At 44.2% G+C, this 17,864-nt stretch overlaps 1 protein-coding gene across 1 annotated transcript in view; it reads left to right on the top strand.

Moving 5' to 3' along the window:
• The window catches only part of LOC121707430 (filamin-B), a 63,897-nt gene that overhangs the window by 30,351 nt on the left and 15,682 nt on the right, over positions 1 to 17,864 (top strand). Inside the window, exons 15-37 of the mRNA XM_042089980.1 lie at positions 1,420 to 1,543; positions 1,656 to 1,816; positions 2,193 to 2,283; positions 3,434 to 3,603; positions 4,801 to 4,918; positions 5,171 to 5,433; positions 5,646 to 6,246; positions 6,795 to 6,968; positions 7,141 to 7,303; positions 7,407 to 7,567; positions 8,327 to 8,494; positions 8,605 to 8,728; positions 8,954 to 9,107; positions 10,165 to 10,354; positions 10,497 to 10,744; positions 11,303 to 11,383; positions 12,395 to 12,497; positions 13,020 to 13,160; positions 14,227 to 14,355; positions 14,807 to 14,980; positions 15,165 to 15,323; positions 15,634 to 15,837; positions 17,619 to 17,771. Coding sequence (XP_041945914.1) covers positions 1,420 to 1,543; positions 1,656 to 1,816; positions 2,193 to 2,283; positions 3,434 to 3,603; positions 4,801 to 4,918; positions 5,171 to 5,433; positions 5,646 to 6,246; positions 6,795 to 6,968; positions 7,141 to 7,303; positions 7,407 to 7,567; positions 8,327 to 8,494; positions 8,605 to 8,728; positions 8,954 to 9,107; positions 10,165 to 10,354; positions 10,497 to 10,744; positions 11,303 to 11,383; positions 12,395 to 12,497; positions 13,020 to 13,160; positions 14,227 to 14,355; positions 14,807 to 14,980; positions 15,165 to 15,323; positions 15,634 to 15,837; positions 17,619 to 17,771 — 4,054 coding nt within the window. The remainder of the gene's footprint in view (positions 1 to 1,419; positions 1,544 to 1,655; positions 1,817 to 2,192; positions 2,284 to 3,433; positions 3,604 to 4,800; positions 4,919 to 5,170; positions 5,434 to 5,645; positions 6,247 to 6,794; positions 6,969 to 7,140; positions 7,304 to 7,406; positions 7,568 to 8,326; positions 8,495 to 8,604; positions 8,729 to 8,953; positions 9,108 to 10,164; positions 10,355 to 10,496; positions 10,745 to 11,302; positions 11,384 to 12,394; positions 12,498 to 13,019; positions 13,161 to 14,226; positions 14,356 to 14,806; positions 14,981 to 15,164; positions 15,324 to 15,633; positions 15,838 to 17,618; positions 17,772 to 17,864) is intronic.

Genomic DNA, 17,864 nt, shown 5'->3' on the forward strand with positions numbered 1-17,864 from the left:
GGAATCCTTCGTTGCCGGATAGCATATTGTAAGTAAGCGGTGCTGCCGGACTAAGCCAATGCTTGCATTGAGACAAAATGCTTTTGCCCACTAACTCTAGGGGAGACGGTGAATAACGCAATTTCATAAAATGGTAGCGTGTTCCTTTAAAACATGATATATCTGAAGTGTGATTCCAGGAGTGATCGCTTTCATTCAGTATTATACCAGTAATTTTATCTTTTTATAACTATAAATGGAATTTGTAATTTGTAATGATATTGAAGGGAGATGAATGTCAGACTTGTTATGACAATCCTCAAATGATTGTGACTACTGTGATTCATGGCATCGGAAGCTTTACCTGTGGACCAGAGGGGGACATTTTCAAGGACATCATCAACTGGAATTGAAGAAACTTCAGCTATGATGTTTTGCTTTGATGCTGTCATCTTTGATGTACAATATTAAGAACATGATTTTGTGTTTCTAGATGAACGTTAGCCCATTTTAAATAAATTTGAGGCAAAGGTATTTGTAAACTTGTTCGTTTTTATTTTACTCCGAGTTCATCGTAATTGTCTTCAGGTCATTCTTGTTTGTATTCAAGCATGTGGCATTGCCTGTAAAATTTGGGTGATTATTTGATTAACTGTTGGATGAATGTACAGTGGAATTTTATCTGTTTCTGTTTTGGTGTAAACTCTGAGACCCTGGAATCATATCTTTAAAGATGTGTTTGTTTTGCTCCTTTATAATAATTGGCAGATCTTAGCAAAGCTTTCCCCACCATATCACTGTGTCATGTATTGTCCGTTGGTCACAAAGCACATTGTACCATCTTGATCTAATGGTGCTCCTTTCTTCCCTTACCATTGTCAAAATGTGTGTAGCATGCCTTTTGTCAATTAACACATCTTTAAATGTGCAATATATTGGTTATGTCAAATCAATACAATTCTGAAACCATGCTGAAAAGATAAAGTTGCCCAGTATTCCTGTGCAATGTCTGCTTCTCAGTTGATTATTTCAGGTGATTTTGTTTTCTTAAGGACCTGAACAAAATACAAAAAATGTGAAATGAGGGACAATGAGACCAATTGCTTTTTATACTACACGTAACTGACTGTTGGAAAATGTCATCTTCTCAGTATACCTTTTGGAATTTTATTGTTGAAGTAGTTTGAATTTTGACCATAGCCATCTATATATTGCACTTTTAAGCAATAGTGATTTATTTGATCATTTTGTCATGCATGCATTCTTGGGCTCTTGAAATAATGTTGGACTGCTGGCTGTTAATCAACTTCAATAAAAAGTGGTTATGGTTTACACATATGTTTATATGTAGGTAGGTGTGTGTGTGTGTGTGTGTGTGTGTGTGTGTGTGTGTGTGTGTGTGTGTGTTAAAGACTCACTCTCCATGGTTGTTTTTTGCAGATCAATGTGGGGAAGGGAAGCCATCCACACAAAGTCAAGGTGTACGGCCCAGGAGTGGAGAGGAGCGGACTCAAGGCCCATGAGCCCACTCACTTCACTGTGGACTGCACTGAGGCAGGGGAAGGTATGGCAATGCACTCTGAAGTTATGCATTTCTGTACTAATTAGTGTCAACATGTTATTTAACCAGTATGGTTCAGAACGGCTGGCTCATTACACCAATCTTCCCTCTGCAGGAGATGTGAGCGTGGGCATCAAATGTGATGCTGACATGATCAGCGACAAAGAGGAAGACCTTGACTTTGACATCATTCCTAATGCCAACGACACCATCACTGTCAAATACGTCCCCCCTGCAGCTGGCCGGCTCACCATCAAAGTGCTGTTCTCTGACCAGGTGGGAGGCTTGTGCGTGATGTGATGCAGAGGGAAGTGTGTATTGTGCAAGGGGCAGAATAACTTTCTAAAGGGGGAAGTTGACCCACTGCTGTTTGTGCTTAGGATCTTTCTCATCATCTTAAATTCGCAAATAGATTTTTCATAGTTATTAAGCAAGGTTAAGTTACACTTTAGACTTTGCCCTTTGCCCAGCATTAGGACATAAATAGCATAAATTTGGACCCTCAGTGTCTACAAATTGTGGTAAGTGGGTTATGTGTAATCTGTAGAAGAATGACCAGTATGACTGGATGAAGTTTATTGAGTGCTAGATCACGGTCACCTATGACTACTGTTCCACACATGTAATAATCCAAATGTGTTTCATTCTTTAGGAGATCGCAGTTAGTCCTTTCCGTGTTAAAGTGGAGCCCTCTCATGATGCCTCGAAGGTCAAGGCCGAGGGTCCTGGCATCACAAGGACAGGTCAGAATGCTTGCGATTGTGACCTTCTGGACTTTGCTGTCTCTCTTGTCTGTGTCTACTAAGATACTTTAGGAAAATAAATGAGCACATCAGCAACAGACTGATGGCCCCATCATAGACTATTTTGTGAACTGGTGTCAGGAAGCCTTTCTGGAGCTAAATGTGACCAAGACTAAGGACATGTGTATTGATTTTAGACACGAAGACTGTAACCACACAAACACAAACATCAATGGGCAGGACATTGAGAGAGTCCAGCAATAAAAGTATCTGGGTTCCATTATTGACAACAAGCTAACTTTTTCCCATAAGACAGACATGTTGTGTAAAAAAGGTCAGCAGCGTCTATACGGTCTTAGGAAGCTGGCCAGGTTTAATGTAGCTAAATCCCTGATGACTCTCTTCTATATATCTTTTATTGAGTCAATACTTACCTCCTCAGCCATCTGTTGGTATGCCCTGCTCAATTTGAAACAGAAAAATGGCATTTCTAAAGTCATTAAGGTGTGTAGTAGAGTCACTGGTGTCCAACAGAGAAGTATGTCCATGCTGTATGAGGAACAGGCAATTAAGAAGCTGAATCCATCCTGTTAAATTATACCCACCCTCTCCACAGCGAATTTGAGATCTTACCCTCTGGTTCCCGTTTTAAATATCCATTAGCCCGAACCAACAGATACAAACACTCCTTCATACCATCTGCTGTTCAGTTACTGAACTCTAGGACACAGAGATAACCCTCTGCCCCATACACTTCTTGTATTTATTATTTTTAATTCTGTTCTTCGACTTATTTTAATTCTGTCTTTTGACTTATCTTGTGGAAGCGCGTGTGTTTCTGTGTAACCTTGCATGCTACCTCTGCAAAATAATTGCCCTTCTGGGACAAATAAAGTGTTACTACTACTACTACAGACTAAGTGATGGCAATCAATGATATGCTGGTATTAAGCAACTGATATTGATATGGAATTAGTTCTCTCTCTCTCTCTCTCTCTCTCTCTCTCTCTCTCTCTCTCTCTCTCTCTCTCTCTCTCTCTCTCTCTCTCTCTCTCTCTCTCTCTCTCTCTCTCTCTCTCTCTCTCTCTCTCTCTCTTCCCCCCCCCCCCCCCCCCGGTGTGTGTAATGTTCTCTTTTTCCTTGTGTGTAGGAGTGGAGTGTGGGAAGCCCACCCACTTTACTGTGCACACTAAAGGGGCAGGCAAAGCACCTCTGGATGTCCAGTTTTCCAGCTCAGCCAAAGGTCAGCCGGTCCAGGACTTTGAGATCATCGACAACTATGATTACTCCCACACTGTCAAATACACCCCTGTCCAACAGGTATGCTGTCCCAAGTTTCCAGTATGACTCACTGGTGTGCTGACGGTTGAAGGTTATCATGGTTACAGTGCGGGTCGAATCTTACTCAGACATCTCTTTTGGAAATGCTTATATATTTGTAGTTGAGAGCTGCTTTCATGGATCAGTTTGTAGATCCGTTATTCTCTATCCGAAATGCTGTGGGCTAATTCTTGACGTTCTAGTGCAGTTTACATCTGAATGTGTGTAAAGGGATTTACATAGATCAGTGGTCCCCAAACTTTTTCTTCCCAGGGCCAGCTCACTATGCCTGGCTCCAAGAGAGGGCCAGAGACTCGGAGTAGTTCTAAATCAGTAACCATAAATAGCTTAGTGCTGTGAACAACAGCAGTCTAGCTTAGTTGAATATTCTATTACATTTAATCATAGGCTATTGCAATTTAATACCATTGTTAGCTGTGTTTATATTATCATGCCATATCAGTGTAAAATTAAATAATACTAATAGAAAAACGTATTAGCAGGGAGTCCCAAATGTATATTTTTATTAAAAATGTGTGAACTCTGAATTCTGTGTCTTTACATACACAGCTCAAGTTGTGAATATCCTAGAAATAATTTAAAGTTCTCAAACTATGAGAATTTTATGAAGTGCTGAAGTGGTCTGAAATGACCACCATTCTAACTTTCAGTCACCTAATGAGAACTTTGTGAACTCTTTGTATGAACATTTGAACGAGTGAATAAAAAATAGAAATAATTATCCCAGAAAGTCCCAGAAATATGACTTGAATAGAAGTTATTAGTAAATTATTAACAATTAATTGATAAACTTTTAAAATACTTTGAGCACTGATGTAGTCAGCATAGGCCTCTTACATTGTTTGCAGGTAGGCCTACATTTCATTCCGTTTTCGATGGCAAATGCAAAACAGTGCCAAAATAACCACTGGTGGACATAAAGAGTATTACATGTGTACTGTTAAGACTCGCCATAGGGGAAAATTGCGGAGGTTTTAGTTTGACGATGTTGTACTCCCCTGCGGACCGGATGCTGTATACTACGGACATGTTTTGGGGGGGCCACCTCCATTCCAAAATGAGGTGGCGGGCCGTAGTTTGGGGACCACTGACATAGATGATGGTATGGAACAGCAAATTGAATGCATTTTGCCTTAACTGTTGTAATGAGAGAATTTCACTCAACTTGCACCACAGGGTGAAATGGTTATCACTGTAACATTTGGAGGTGACCCCATCTCAAAGAGTCCCTTTGCTGTGGGTGTGGCAGCCCCGTTGGACTTGAGCAAGATCCAGGTGGACGGACTGGACAGCCGTGAGTACCAGCATGCCCCATGCTCATTCTGTGCTCTCCTCCTCTGCTGCTGCTCCTAATCATACTTGTGTGAAGAGCATTGTTCAGTTCAGTGTGTCCATAGTTTAGCATATGGCTAAGAGAGCAATCATCATGCCGAAAAAAAAAAGAAAAAACCCAGAATGAATTTGTTTTTCCCAAATGGTTGTGAGTAGCCTTATGAAAGACATTAGAACAGCAGGTTTTGTAAAGCTGCTGTTTTGTGCTACACAGGAGTGGAGGTGGGTCAGGATCAGAAGTTTGTTGTGGGCACCAAAGGGGTTGGTGGCCAGGGCAGACTGGAGGTCCGCATCAGCAGCCCTTCCAACAGAGCCGTGCCCTGCGAGGTGGAACCCCAGCCTGGGAAGGCAGCCAGTCTGGTGAAGTACGTCCCCAAAGAGGAAGGTGTCTACACAGTGGAGGTCTGCTACGATGGCAACCCAGTGCCGGGAAGCCCCTTCCCTGTGGAGGCCCAACTGCCACCAGATCCCAGCAAGGTAGATAAAGAAACAGGAAAAAACAATCTAAAAACCTTATTATTGAGTTTTGTGCCCTACATTACAATTGTGATTTCTGTGTGTTGTGTATTTCCCCTTATATCATGCTCATGACCATCCTTGACCGTCATGCTGATGTTAGTATGAGGGGGTTGGACAATGTCATGATGGCAGAGTAACACAGCTGTACTGAAATGCTTTCCTGTGGTTAGGTGAAGGCCTTTGGTCCTGGCCTGAAGGGAGGCCTTGTGGGGAACCCTGCTGAGTTCACCATCGACACAAAGGGTGCTGGCACAGGTGGGCTTGGCCTGACCGTGGAGGGTCCGACAGAGGCCAAGATTGAGTGCTCAGACAATGGTGATGGTACCTGCTCGGTCTCCTACCTGCCCACCGAACCTGGAGAGTACCTGGTCAACATCCTGTTTGAGGACACGCACATCCCAGGTTCCCCGTTTCACGCTGACATTCAGATGCCCTTTGACCCCACCAAGGTGGTGGCATCGGGCTCTGGGCTGAAGCGTGGCAGGGTGGCTGAGACGAGCGTGGTGAATGTGGACTGCTCCCGAGCCGGACCTGGCCAGCTTGCCATGGAAGCGGTGTCTGACTCGACTGGCGCTAAGGCCAAGACCGAGGTTCTGGACAACAAGGATGGAACCTATACAGTCACCTATGTTCCCCTCACTGCAGGCATGTACACTCTCATGTTGAAGTATGGGGGTAAGGCTGTGCCAAACTTCCCTGCCAAGGTGGCCGTCGATCCTGCTGTAGATACCAGCAAGGTGAAGGTGTTTGGACCAGGCGTGAAAGGAGAAGGTAAGTTTGAGGAGCATCTCATTAGTAATAAGGGGCTTACCGAACAACACAACCCAACAACACTAAATAAACAAACACTTGCACAGCAAGACAATAGTGTAACAGTGTGGAATGACATGTTCAGCCCAGTCCACTTTCTAAAAGCGGAAAGTCGATATTGCTGTTTTGTAATTGTTTTGATTGTTCCCATGACATCACAGACCTTTCATGGTTTTTTATTCATTTAAAATATGGATATTCAAAGGCAGGTCAATCAAAAGCCCTGTCTTTCACTTTGTCCCAGTCTCTTTGCTTTTTGAATTTAACAGCTGTGACCTCCGCCTACTGTAAAAAGAGAGCATTCTCCTGAACAGCCATTTTGTTGAAAGAACTCTCCCTCTACTTCAAAGCTATACAGTTCAATGATGACAGTTTTATAAACAGTTTGTATGGCCCATGAAAAAATATTGTCGTCATCTTCTCACAAGCCGAGAGTCAGTATGTCGGCTCTTCTTTGTTCTCCATTTCTCATTTGGCTTTCTTTGCATCCTCCCATCGGTCTGGCGTAGGGGTCTTCAGAGAGGCCACCACCGAGTTCACTGTGGACGCTCATCCTCTCACCAAGTCAGGTGGCGATCACATCAAGGCCCATGTGACCAACCCCTCTGGTGCACTGACCGACTGCAGCATTACAGACAAAGGAGATGGGACCTACAACGTGGAGTACACACCCTTTGAAAATGGTGTGTGACAAACAGTGTACCAATCCAACACAGCCCAACTACAGTAACTGCCCTTTTAGATTGCAGAGCAACTGTATTTTAGTCACTTTTGTTAACTATTTTAATAGGATGACCTATATGATCATTTGTTTCATAGTGACCTCTGAACTGGGTCTTGTTTGCTTTTCTGCAGGAAGTCACAGTGTGGAGGTGCTGTATGATGACTCCCCAGTCCCCAACAGTCCATTCCAGGTGGGAGTGACCGATGGCTGTGATCCGAGCCGTGTGTTGGCCAAGGGCCCAGGGCTGGAGCAGGCCCTGACCGACAAACCCAACAAGTTCTCCATCACCACTAGGTAACCCAGCTGCTTCACATCTCCAGCACACTGTACATTTGCCACTCTCTGTTTCCACATTGAGCTGAAGGGTGTTTTTCATGTGCTTTCCTGGTCTTGACAGAGGGGCTGGTATTGGAGGTTTGGGTATCACTGTTGAAGGTCCCTCAGAATCCAGGATGTCATGCAAAGACAACAAAGATGGCAGCTGCAATGTGGAGTACACTCCCTATGTGCCTGGCCTGTACGATGTCAACATCACCTATGGAGGGAAGCACATCCCAGGTACTGTAGCATCACTTGCTGAACACAGTTTAGTTTTTAGCTCTGGTTTAGTTCAGGCAGCCATGTTGTGAAGACTTTGTGCAAGCATTTTCAATGTCATTATAAATCCCATGCTAAAAATCTATTAAGGGCAGGGAGTAGCCACCATCCATTTTTCCTATGATACTCCTGCATTCTTACAAACCACGGTGGTTAACCCATTTTCTCTAGTCATTAATGGCATGCTTGCGTAATTGTACACCGGTCACCATTCCAGAACTGCATGGTTTGGATCTCTTCCACAAGTGAAGGAAATGACCCTCCTAAATCATACAGTGTGTATTGCACATATTACGCTATTTTGCACATCTGGAGAATAATCTTTCAGACTGCAGACTACATCACCCCCAAGATAGTAATACAGTTTGTCATGTTTGGGTTTTGATAAATGACCAAGGAGATATCTGTTTTGTGTTTACATTGTTTGTAAAGGGGATCATGACCACATCATTTGCAGTTCCTGCATTCTATATAAAAACATATATTAGCATATCCATGAGCAACACTCATAAGACTAATATATTTATAAGTTATTTTGTATTAGGGTGCTTGTACACAGGGTCCTTGTACAGGAGGGCTACTTACTGTACGTCAAGGATTTCTGGTCACCAAACTAAATAATGGAGAAAAAAATTAAGTGTGAACTGTGCTTTCTTAGTGCTCACCTGAACATGTTAACTGTTTAATACCTATACGTTGTCTGTGCTTGTTGGTTTACAGGCAGTCCTTTTAAGGTGCCGGTGTCAGACGTGGTGGACTCTAGTAAAGTGAAGATTTCCGGGCCTGGAGTTGGCTCAGGTGTCAGGGCTAAAATCCCTCAGACTTTTATTGTGGACTGCAGCAAGGCAGGTGTGGCCCCTCTCTCTGTGGCTGTCACAGGACCTAAAGGTATGTCCAAGTGCCACATTTAGTTTGGCATTGACACAAAATCACACCAATGAACAATCAGACCTTTGTTTACACATTGATCCAAAGGCCTTTTGCGTGTGTGCATGTAGGTGTTGCGGAGCCGGTGGAGGTGACTGATAATGGAGATGGCACCCACACCGTAGCCTACACGCCCTCTGTGGAGGGACAGTACTCCCTAGCAGTCAAGTATGCAGATGAGGAGGTTCCACGCAGGTGTGCTCCCCCTCTCCACACACACACACACACACACACTCTGGTACAGTTTACCTTTCTAGATTAAGGGGTTTTATTAGGCGTATCAATGTCAATATTAGAGTCCGTGAGGGTTAGCACAGTGAAGCATTTATTCACCCATAACTACTTTTTGCCTGAAGCATGTCACTTTATCATTACAGCACCTTACGTAACAGCCTGCTTTGCCTCTCTCTGTTCTCTCAGCCCATTTAAGATGCGGGTGCAGCCCACTCATGATGCCAGCAAGGTGCGGGCCAGTGGGCCTGGGCTCACTGCTGGAGTGCCTGCCAGCCTGCCTGTGGAGTTTACCATTGATGCCAAAGATGCTGGGGAGGGCCAGCTGTCTGTGCACATCACTGTGAGTGCCTCTCCTCACTCCTCCACACCTACTCACCACTACCCAGAATGCATATGTGTTCCTCCCCCTCGCCTCACCAGAGAACCCAGTGACCGTATTAAAGTCTGGATTATGTACTTGGCTTAGGCCTCCATAGACAACACCTCTCAAGTCTTTAGAGTTTTAGTGCTCAAGTCTGGAGCAGAACTGCTTTTTCACAGTCCCATTCAGCCTGGGTTAACATGGGCTGTTTTCCACTGGGGCCTCAGCAACACATGTTGTTTGTGTGCAGCTTTAGCAGCAGTTTCATTATAAAGGGATTCTGCACTCTTTAACTTGACCTTCACTGAAGCCAAATGTCTGTCCTTGGTGGTTCAGAGCCAACCAGAGAGAGAGAGAGAGAGAGAAATAGATAAGCATCTCTCGGGGCTCTGACATACTGTATCCCCTGGTTGGGCCCCTGGCTCAGTGTAATCTCACACAGACAAATGAGCCCGCCATCACTCATTCTCCACTATTCAGTAATGGGTGAAACCTGCTTCTCTAATTACGGTAGCCATAAAATACCCAAGTCAGTGTTTGGCCTCATAGGCTTGTGCAGGAAGTGATCCCACTCTGTCCCAGCTCAAGGTTTGGACCAACATCTGGTACTCTCTCTCTTTCATCCTTTTCTCTTCCTTCCCTCCATTTCTCTTTGGAATTGTCTTGCTTTGCTCTTGCCTTCTGTTCACTTTTTTTGTCAAGTTTTTCCTGTTCTATTTCTCTCCATCTCTGAGTACGCTGCAGACACAGGTTCCTCTGTGTGCCAGTCATGCGGTCACTCCAAGGTGCTTGGCACACCGTGGCATGGAAACCTACAGTGCAGCACAGATGCAATCTAGGATGGAGTGGAGAAGCAGACACGGTGTATTGCTGAGGCAGCATGAACACATTTCTGGCATAGTGCACATTTCAAAACAGGGCCAGGCACATAAACATGACTAACATGGTGGTGAAGTCACACACACACACACACACACGCAGGTTTTACATGGGAACAGGAATGGAATGTCTCTCAACCTCTGTGCTTTGTTTCTAGGATCAGGACGGCAAACCCAAGAAGGTCAACATCCAGGATAACCGTGATGGCACCTACAAAGTGTCTTATGTGCCAGATAAGGTGGGCCGCTACACCATTGTCATCAAGTATGGTGGAGATGAGATCCCCACGTCTCCGTACCGCGTGCGCGCCACTAGCGCTGGTGACGCCAGCAAGTGTACGGTTACAGGTGTGTGTACACTGACATTACTCAGTAGCATTAGATCCATTGAGTATCCACTGAATCTGTGTTTTAGGATGCATACATATGGGAGATTTAAGAAGTCCAGGGAAACGTGGTTCTTGTTTTGACTTCTCTTTCTGCTGGTCAGGTCCTGGAATCGGCCCCACCATTGGCATTAGAGAGGAGGTGGGCTTTGTGGTCAACACCAAGGGTGCTGGAAAGGGCAAGGTGTCCTGTGTGGTTGTCACCCCCGATGGAACTGAGGTGGAGGCAGAAGTTATAGAGAATGAAGACGGAACCTTTGATATTTTCTACACTGCCCCGAAACCTGGCACCTACGTCATCTATGTGCGCTTTGGAGGCGAGAACATTCCCAGAAGTCCCTTTAAAGTCACGGTGAGACGGTGTTATTCATGCGTCTTCTCAGTGTTGGAGTGTTAAGAACTGACCTTAATACTGACTACATCACACTACAACACTCACGACTCTTCTGATTCATATTTAGCTGTGGTGCTCATGTGCATATATTGCAGCTCTACAGAGATGGCATTCCTTCAGGGTTGGAAGACTAAGAAGTCCTCAGTTCTTTTCAAAGTTATGTTGAGAATGTCAGGATTGACAGTAGAACTCAATGAACCACAGTACAGAATGCAATCACATGTGAGGGTTTGAATGAAATGTAATCAATCCTGGACATGTTGGTGTTCCAGAAGTCTCAGTATGGCATTCTTCCAAGACGTCTCATGCGTGCTAGTGTTCAATTTTGTGGTCAGAGCATGTTGTGTTTTTATGCGTGAGCTAGCAATGAGTGCTAATGTGTACTATTACCAGGTCATTTATTGTCAATACACTTTTCTGTCTGGGGATTATGTGCAGTGACCACGTATACGTGTGTGTGTGTGTGTGTGTGTGTGTGTGTGTGCATTTGCTAACCTCCAATATGACTCCCCTCAGGCGACAGATGAGGTTCCTCTGGTGCAACAGCAGGCCACTCATCAGCAGCAGATGGCTCCAGGAGCTGGTTTCAAACCCTGGGTACAGATGCACACACTCTTGCACACTCTCTCCATATGCTCTCCCACAGTGACACTCCCTCACCTTCGTCTTGACACGCTCCTCTGCTTCCTTTCTAGATTTCTCACTTCTATTAAGGGCTGGCAGATTGCACTCATGAGTTTCCTCGTCTGTATGGTTTCCTAATGAAGAGATACCTTTGAAGATGCATATAAACAATTTGTCTCACTTGCCCTTTTTAACGGCTTCTCTCCTCATTGATGCCAAGACTAAAGTGTATTTGATTCCATGGAGCCTCACCAATCATTCTTTGCAGGGTTGCATTTCCCCTCTGCCTTCTGCCTGATGCTCAGTTGACCCTAGTCTTGAAAGCACAAGCTTATCCTGAGTTTATATGATGCTGTCTTCGAATCTGGTGTGTGCTATGGATAATTTTAAGCAAGATAGCAAGTTATCTGGTTTCCTTTGCGAATGAGGGGTGCCCCTTCTGTCAGCCTGGCGTCTTTAAATGACCACTCCCTTGCTTCATGCCACCACACTAGACATGGCAAATGTGCAGCCTTCTACGTGTTCCCACAGCACAGGGGAAGTGTGGGCGGTCTATCTCCAGAGAAACAGTAGCAGAGATATCCATGTTGGTTTGGATGATGTCTGAGGAGAACTGCTGCACTGCACAGATGGCCTCACAACCCCCCGCCCTCCATTTCTAGCACACTTCTTCCAACTGCAGTGTTTCTTTCCTCTCTTTATCTTTTTTGTTCTCTTTAGGACTTCCAGACCCTCTGCTTTCCCCAGTGGGATGGAGGTCAAACAGCTTTCTTTTTTTCTTTCTGTGATTTCTGTACCTTTTTTTTGTTGGTGTTTTAATGCACGTCACAGCTGTTGCTGAATCGCCATAAGTCTAGTCTCTCTGCCCTCATTTGCTATGGCTGCCTGGCTCTGTCCAAGTGGATGACACTGGCCTGCCGTACATACCATCCTGTGCATCATACTGACCTACCTGTTTGGGCCTTTTTCTGATCTTTCTTGTAGGTGACCGATGGCTCATACATCCCTGTGAACAGCATGAATGGAACAGGCTTCAGGCCCTTCGATATGGTGATTCCCTTCACCCTCAAGAAGGGGGAGGTCACAGGTAAGATGCCCACGGATTGCTTTTGAGGAGGTACATGGTGTAATGCTGTTGCCCTGACCTCTGCGTGATCTCACAAGGAATTTTGTGCACGTATGATCATGCACACACACGTGGGTGTCCCGCAAATGGATGAATGTGTGTATGTATTGCTTTGTCCTCTCCCATGACTATAGTATATGACAGACTAGAATACAAATTCCTTTTCTTTCTCTATAAAAACCACATCACTCAACCTGACACTGGGCATAGAAGTTGTACAGAAATGGTAAATATAACATGATGGAGCCTACTTTCCTAAATGAGCTCTTGTCAGACTAACAATACTGGAGCCTTAGAAAAGCGTTAAGAAGTTGGCTTTCCTGTGGGGAGCGAAGGTAAACAAGCCACAAAGGTGCCTGTCGGAAGGCCCTCTATCCATCTTCACAAACAAAAGCTACCAAAACAAAGGTTCAAAACAATAGCTTTCATGACCAGTCATCACTAGGAACTTTAATCGATGCCTGCATGTTTTTGCTTGCCCAGGAGAGGTTCACATGCCATCAGGGAAGACCACCCAGCCTGAGATCATTGACAATAAGGATGGCACCGTCACTGTCAAATACGCCCCCACTGAGGCTGGCCTGCATGAGATGCACATCAAGTACAATGGCACTCACATTCCAGGTGCGAGCCCTTTTTCCTTTTCTCTCTGGTAATGGTCCGTCTTACAAAGGCCAGGTTGTCTGCTGCATGTTTTCAGGGTGTTCTACTTGTTCCAGCGACCGGAACAAGTTGCACACAGATATCCCTCCACAATGTAGTGAACATTCCCTGTGATGAATTTCCTGTCGGGGGACTCCTTTGTCTTGAAGTCATTCCATGGTGTGGAAATGTGATTATTGGAGCAGAGGATGAAGGACTCCAAAGCCTTTTAAGTGATTTGTTTAAACAGAATGAAAGAGAGGACAAGGGTTCTTGTGGAGTAGAAAATCATTTTGCTTGTGATTTATCTGGAGTGGTGAAAGAGTGCTCTTGGGTGACATCAGGCCTGGGGAATGTGAGCGGCTTGTCTCCACACAGGACGCATGAGCCGAGGCTGGGCTCCTGGACTCCTGTGAGAGCCTGCTCTGCTGTGGAGGGGAGGGGCTGCTGGGCTTTCACTTGATCTTAGACACTCCTCCACCAGCCTCACTCTCATACATTATGGAAATAAAAGCTTAAATTTTATTGCAACTAAACTCAGATTATCCCTTGTGAGTCAGGCCTTCTAATCAATAGGCTAGTGCATGTTTAGACATCATGACGTAACATTACTTTCATCCAGTGTAGTTTGTGATTTATTCCAGGTACTGTAGATAATGGCTCAAGCATTTTTCTTTTCACTTAAGGAAATCTGGGTGTGCAGGTAGTATAAAATAAAATGGCTTTTCGTTGGATTGCCTGGACTTAATTCAGTTGGAGCACTGCTGTGTTTTTGTTCGCTCTAATGTGGTGGTCTAAAAACCTTCTCATTGGAGGGTGTCCTGTTCCTACATGTTACCTTGTTTCCCAAGTGGAGGTTAGATTAGTCATTGACCTTTGCCATCATGGTTCATGTGTGTGCACAGGATGTACCCATGAACAATGGAATGGCTTTGACTGAATTATGTTTCTGAAAAGGCCCAGTCAAATCAGTAAGCTGTTTGGGATTAGTGAACATTTGTTTGTCTTGGCTCTTGATTGATATTTCTAACTGCTTTTTGCACCACAGAGTCTCCACTGCAATTCTATGTGAACCACGCCAGCGGTCCCAACGTGACTGCCTATGGACCGGGCCTGGTGTATGGTGTTGCCAACAAGACTGCCACCTTCACCATCTACACCGAGGATGCCTCTGAGGGTGAGCGGGCATATTGTTACTTCGTTTAGGTGCCATTTACAAATCTAATACTTTCAGAGCATGGTCATAGGTCATGTCTAACTGGAATGTGATCTGAATTTTATTATAACAAAGTGCTTTTTATTTTGTAAACCAGTTGCTTGTTCATCTCATTTGATGACATTAAACCTAAAGGAATGCTTTGACAAAACATTGGGTATTTGTTTAGCTGTGAAGTAACCCTGTCATTACTTTAAAGGTTGCATCATAACATTTAGAGTTTGTCCAACGTTCCAGCATTAATCACAGCTGAGTGATGGGAATGTCATCTGTGGCAGATTTAAAGTGTTGTTATTCACTTCTTCCACATCAGTCATATCATTTAGCATGATGTCATTGTCAGGCTCTGAGATTTGAGGAAGCTGCCCTCAAAGGCCCTAATTTTTGTCACTTGGTGTCTGTAAAATCCCAGGTGGTTTGGATTTGGCTATTGAGGGTCCCTCCAAAGCTGAAATAAGCTGTGTAGACAATAAAGATGGCACCTGTACGGTCACATACCTTCCCACGCTGCCTGGTGACTACAACATTCTGGTGCGTTACAATGAGAAGCACATTCCTGGGAGCCCCTTCACAGCTCGTGTCACTGGTGAGGCAATAGGTCAAAATTGATTATTTTATTTGCTGTAAAGTCAGTGATTTGACTCACTCAATGCATTAGCACAACAGATATGTAATTGATGAATTCCTTGTTGAAAGTGCTCCAAAGGATCAGTTGCCCAATCTCCACACATAACCTACTGTTTGTGCTGCTCTGTGCTTTTCCTCTTAAGAGGACAACAAGAGGAGGTCTCAGGTGAAACTGGGCTCTGCAGCTGATTTCACCCTGGACATTAATGAGACAGATCTCAGCCTCCTGACTGCCAGTATTAAGGCCCCCTCAGGTCGAGATGAGCCCTGTCTACTCAAGAGACAGCCCAACAACCATATTGGTGAGCTGCACAGTACCTACCACTTACAGTGAAGTATCGACTATAGGAATGATGGCTTGCTGGCTTAGTGGGGTTTTCAGTCTTTATTTCATGTAGTTTACTGTAGTTAATGCTTCTCACTTGCAAATTCTTTGTTCAGCCTTGTTTTATGAAAGGGTGTGGGTTGGTTGAAGGGTGTTATTTATACATCTTTTTCACAGATGTTCTGCCAATTCTTGTTGCCATACCAATATCTTAAATAGATGTGTAATTATATGCTGCTGTGGTTGAGATGAGCCAAAAAGTGAACAGTGTCTCCTCTTCTCTCTAGGCATCTCCTTCATTCCACGGGAGGTTGGAGAGCATCTGGTCAGCATCAAGAAAAATGGCCGACACGTGGCCAACAGCCCAATCACCATCATGGTGGTGCAGTCTGAAATTGGAGATGCCAGTAAAGTCAAGGTGTATGGTCAGGGCCTGGTAGAAGGACACACTTCTGAGATGTCAAACTTTATTGTCGACACTAGAGAAGCAGGTGAGGAATTCTTTGCTGTTTTGATCTACACTGAACGCTGACAGTTCCGTCTTGTGGTGTTCCCAGCTTGAGACGGGCGTGTTTCTTTTTTATCTCCCTTTCCATTGTTGCTCAATGTTAAACCTGAAGATTGAGTTAAGGATGTCATACTGGGGATGCACAGTTTAATCATGCATGTTACACCCTTCAGGCATTGGCTCTCAAGATTATAGATCCCCATTCTCCTCTCCACCATATCGCCATTCTTCTGTCATGATGCAAACAGCTTGCGCTCAGACTTGTTTAGATGGATTTTATGACCCTAATGTTCCCATGTGCTCTCCACATGAAAGCCTCCCTGACCTTAGTGACTCCCACAGCTTTGAAGAGGGCAGTGCCAGATGCCAGGGCTAATTGAGAGCTTCTAATGGAAATAGTACAGCAGTGGGCACTCCCTTCTGACCACCCCTGGAACTCTGCCTCACCCTCACTTCCTGTATTCATGAGTCTTTTTCATGCCATGATGGCAGCCTCCCAGTTCCAGTGCTGTGACTACATTAAGGAATGCCAGAATGCCTGTTTTTACACTTTATTTTATGTTGATATTACCTTATCAACAGAATTTAGTAGGTCTGGAATCAATTAAGTTGGGAAGTGACTACGGAGCGAGCATAGAAATGGTTGTTAGTGGTACCAAAGAAAAAGCCAAAGAGTTTTAGTACTAAGAAGATGCTATCCGACTAAAAGTGGTTAGTACTAGAAACAATGCAAATCTGATCATAAGCATTTACTAAGTGCATGTTGAATACTGTATGCTTATAGTGCTTTTGTTGAGAAATAATGTTTGTTTCACTGTTCAGCACTGCTTTTCAGCCCGCAGTAATGACAAGTAGGGCTGGGCGATAAAACGATAGCGATATGTATCGCTAAAACGATAGCGATATGTATCGCAATAGACATGTAATCGATATCAATAAAAAATACGTTCGATAGAACATTCGATAATTAAAACACACACCTCCCGCTTTGCGTTGTCCATAAATAAATAGTCTAAATATATCTTCCATTGTAGCTATGTGCAACTCTACCAGAGTAGGCGATAGAAGTAGGCCTACCTCAACACAGACTCTCAATGAGTCCTTGCCCCGTGCTCTCTCTCCCTCTCAACAGGAGCATCCCTCCTCATGCACATGTAATCCAAACATTCACAATCGTGCAAGACGACTGGCTAAATTGCTATTAAATCCAGTTAGCATCGCTGCACGAATTTGTTCAAAACTGTTGCATTCAAATTGACTGCTAAGTTCTAATCATTTCAATCCCGATGCAAATGGAAAAGTATTTTCCAAGACTCAAACGGGCCTGTCCCAAGAAGAAAAAGTGTTCATTTGAAACTTAAACACACGTGGGAAAACTGAACAGTCTAACCAGTAGACTATGATAAACTAGCAAATTAAGCTACTTTGTTTACAATATTTCCAGGCTTCAACCAGTGCTGCTTTTCATTCAGACTTATGTGCACATTTATTTATTTGAGTGTTTTTCATGATTGTGTTGCTATTTCTTTTCCCTGTTTGCTTTGATTGATAACTGAGGGGATTAAAATCAGAGGAAGGTTAAGTTTAAAATAAAAGTGTTTAAATTTAACTTTTTTTTCCCTTCTGGTCCTTATCTGAAATAGATTTTTTTTAAAAATCAATAATTATCGATATCGACAGATATGAAATACTTATATCGTGATACAGTTTTCAGCCATATTGCCCAGCCCTAATGACAAGTCCTGGTTGTTTCCCTCTGCTCAGGTTACGGTGGCCTAGCTCTGACCATAGAAGGCCCCAGTAAGGTGGACATCCAGACAGAGGACATGGAGGATGGCACCTGTGGAGTGTCTTACTGTCCCATGGAGCCTGGGACATACATAGTGTCGATCCGCTTTGCTGAGGAGCATGTCCCAGGTACGCTCCACATTAGTAGCATTTACAACATTGCTTTAGTATATTCCCAGATGTTGGAGTGCACACACATTTGTTAACTTTTAATGGAGGGGA

This window comes from Alosa sapidissima, chromosome 4 (genome assembly GCF_018492685.1).
Source record: "Alosa sapidissima isolate fAloSap1 chromosome 4, fAloSap1.pri, whole genome shotgun sequence".
Lineage (NCBI taxonomy): Eukaryota > Metazoa > Chordata > Actinopteri > Clupeiformes > Clupeidae > Alosa > Alosa sapidissima.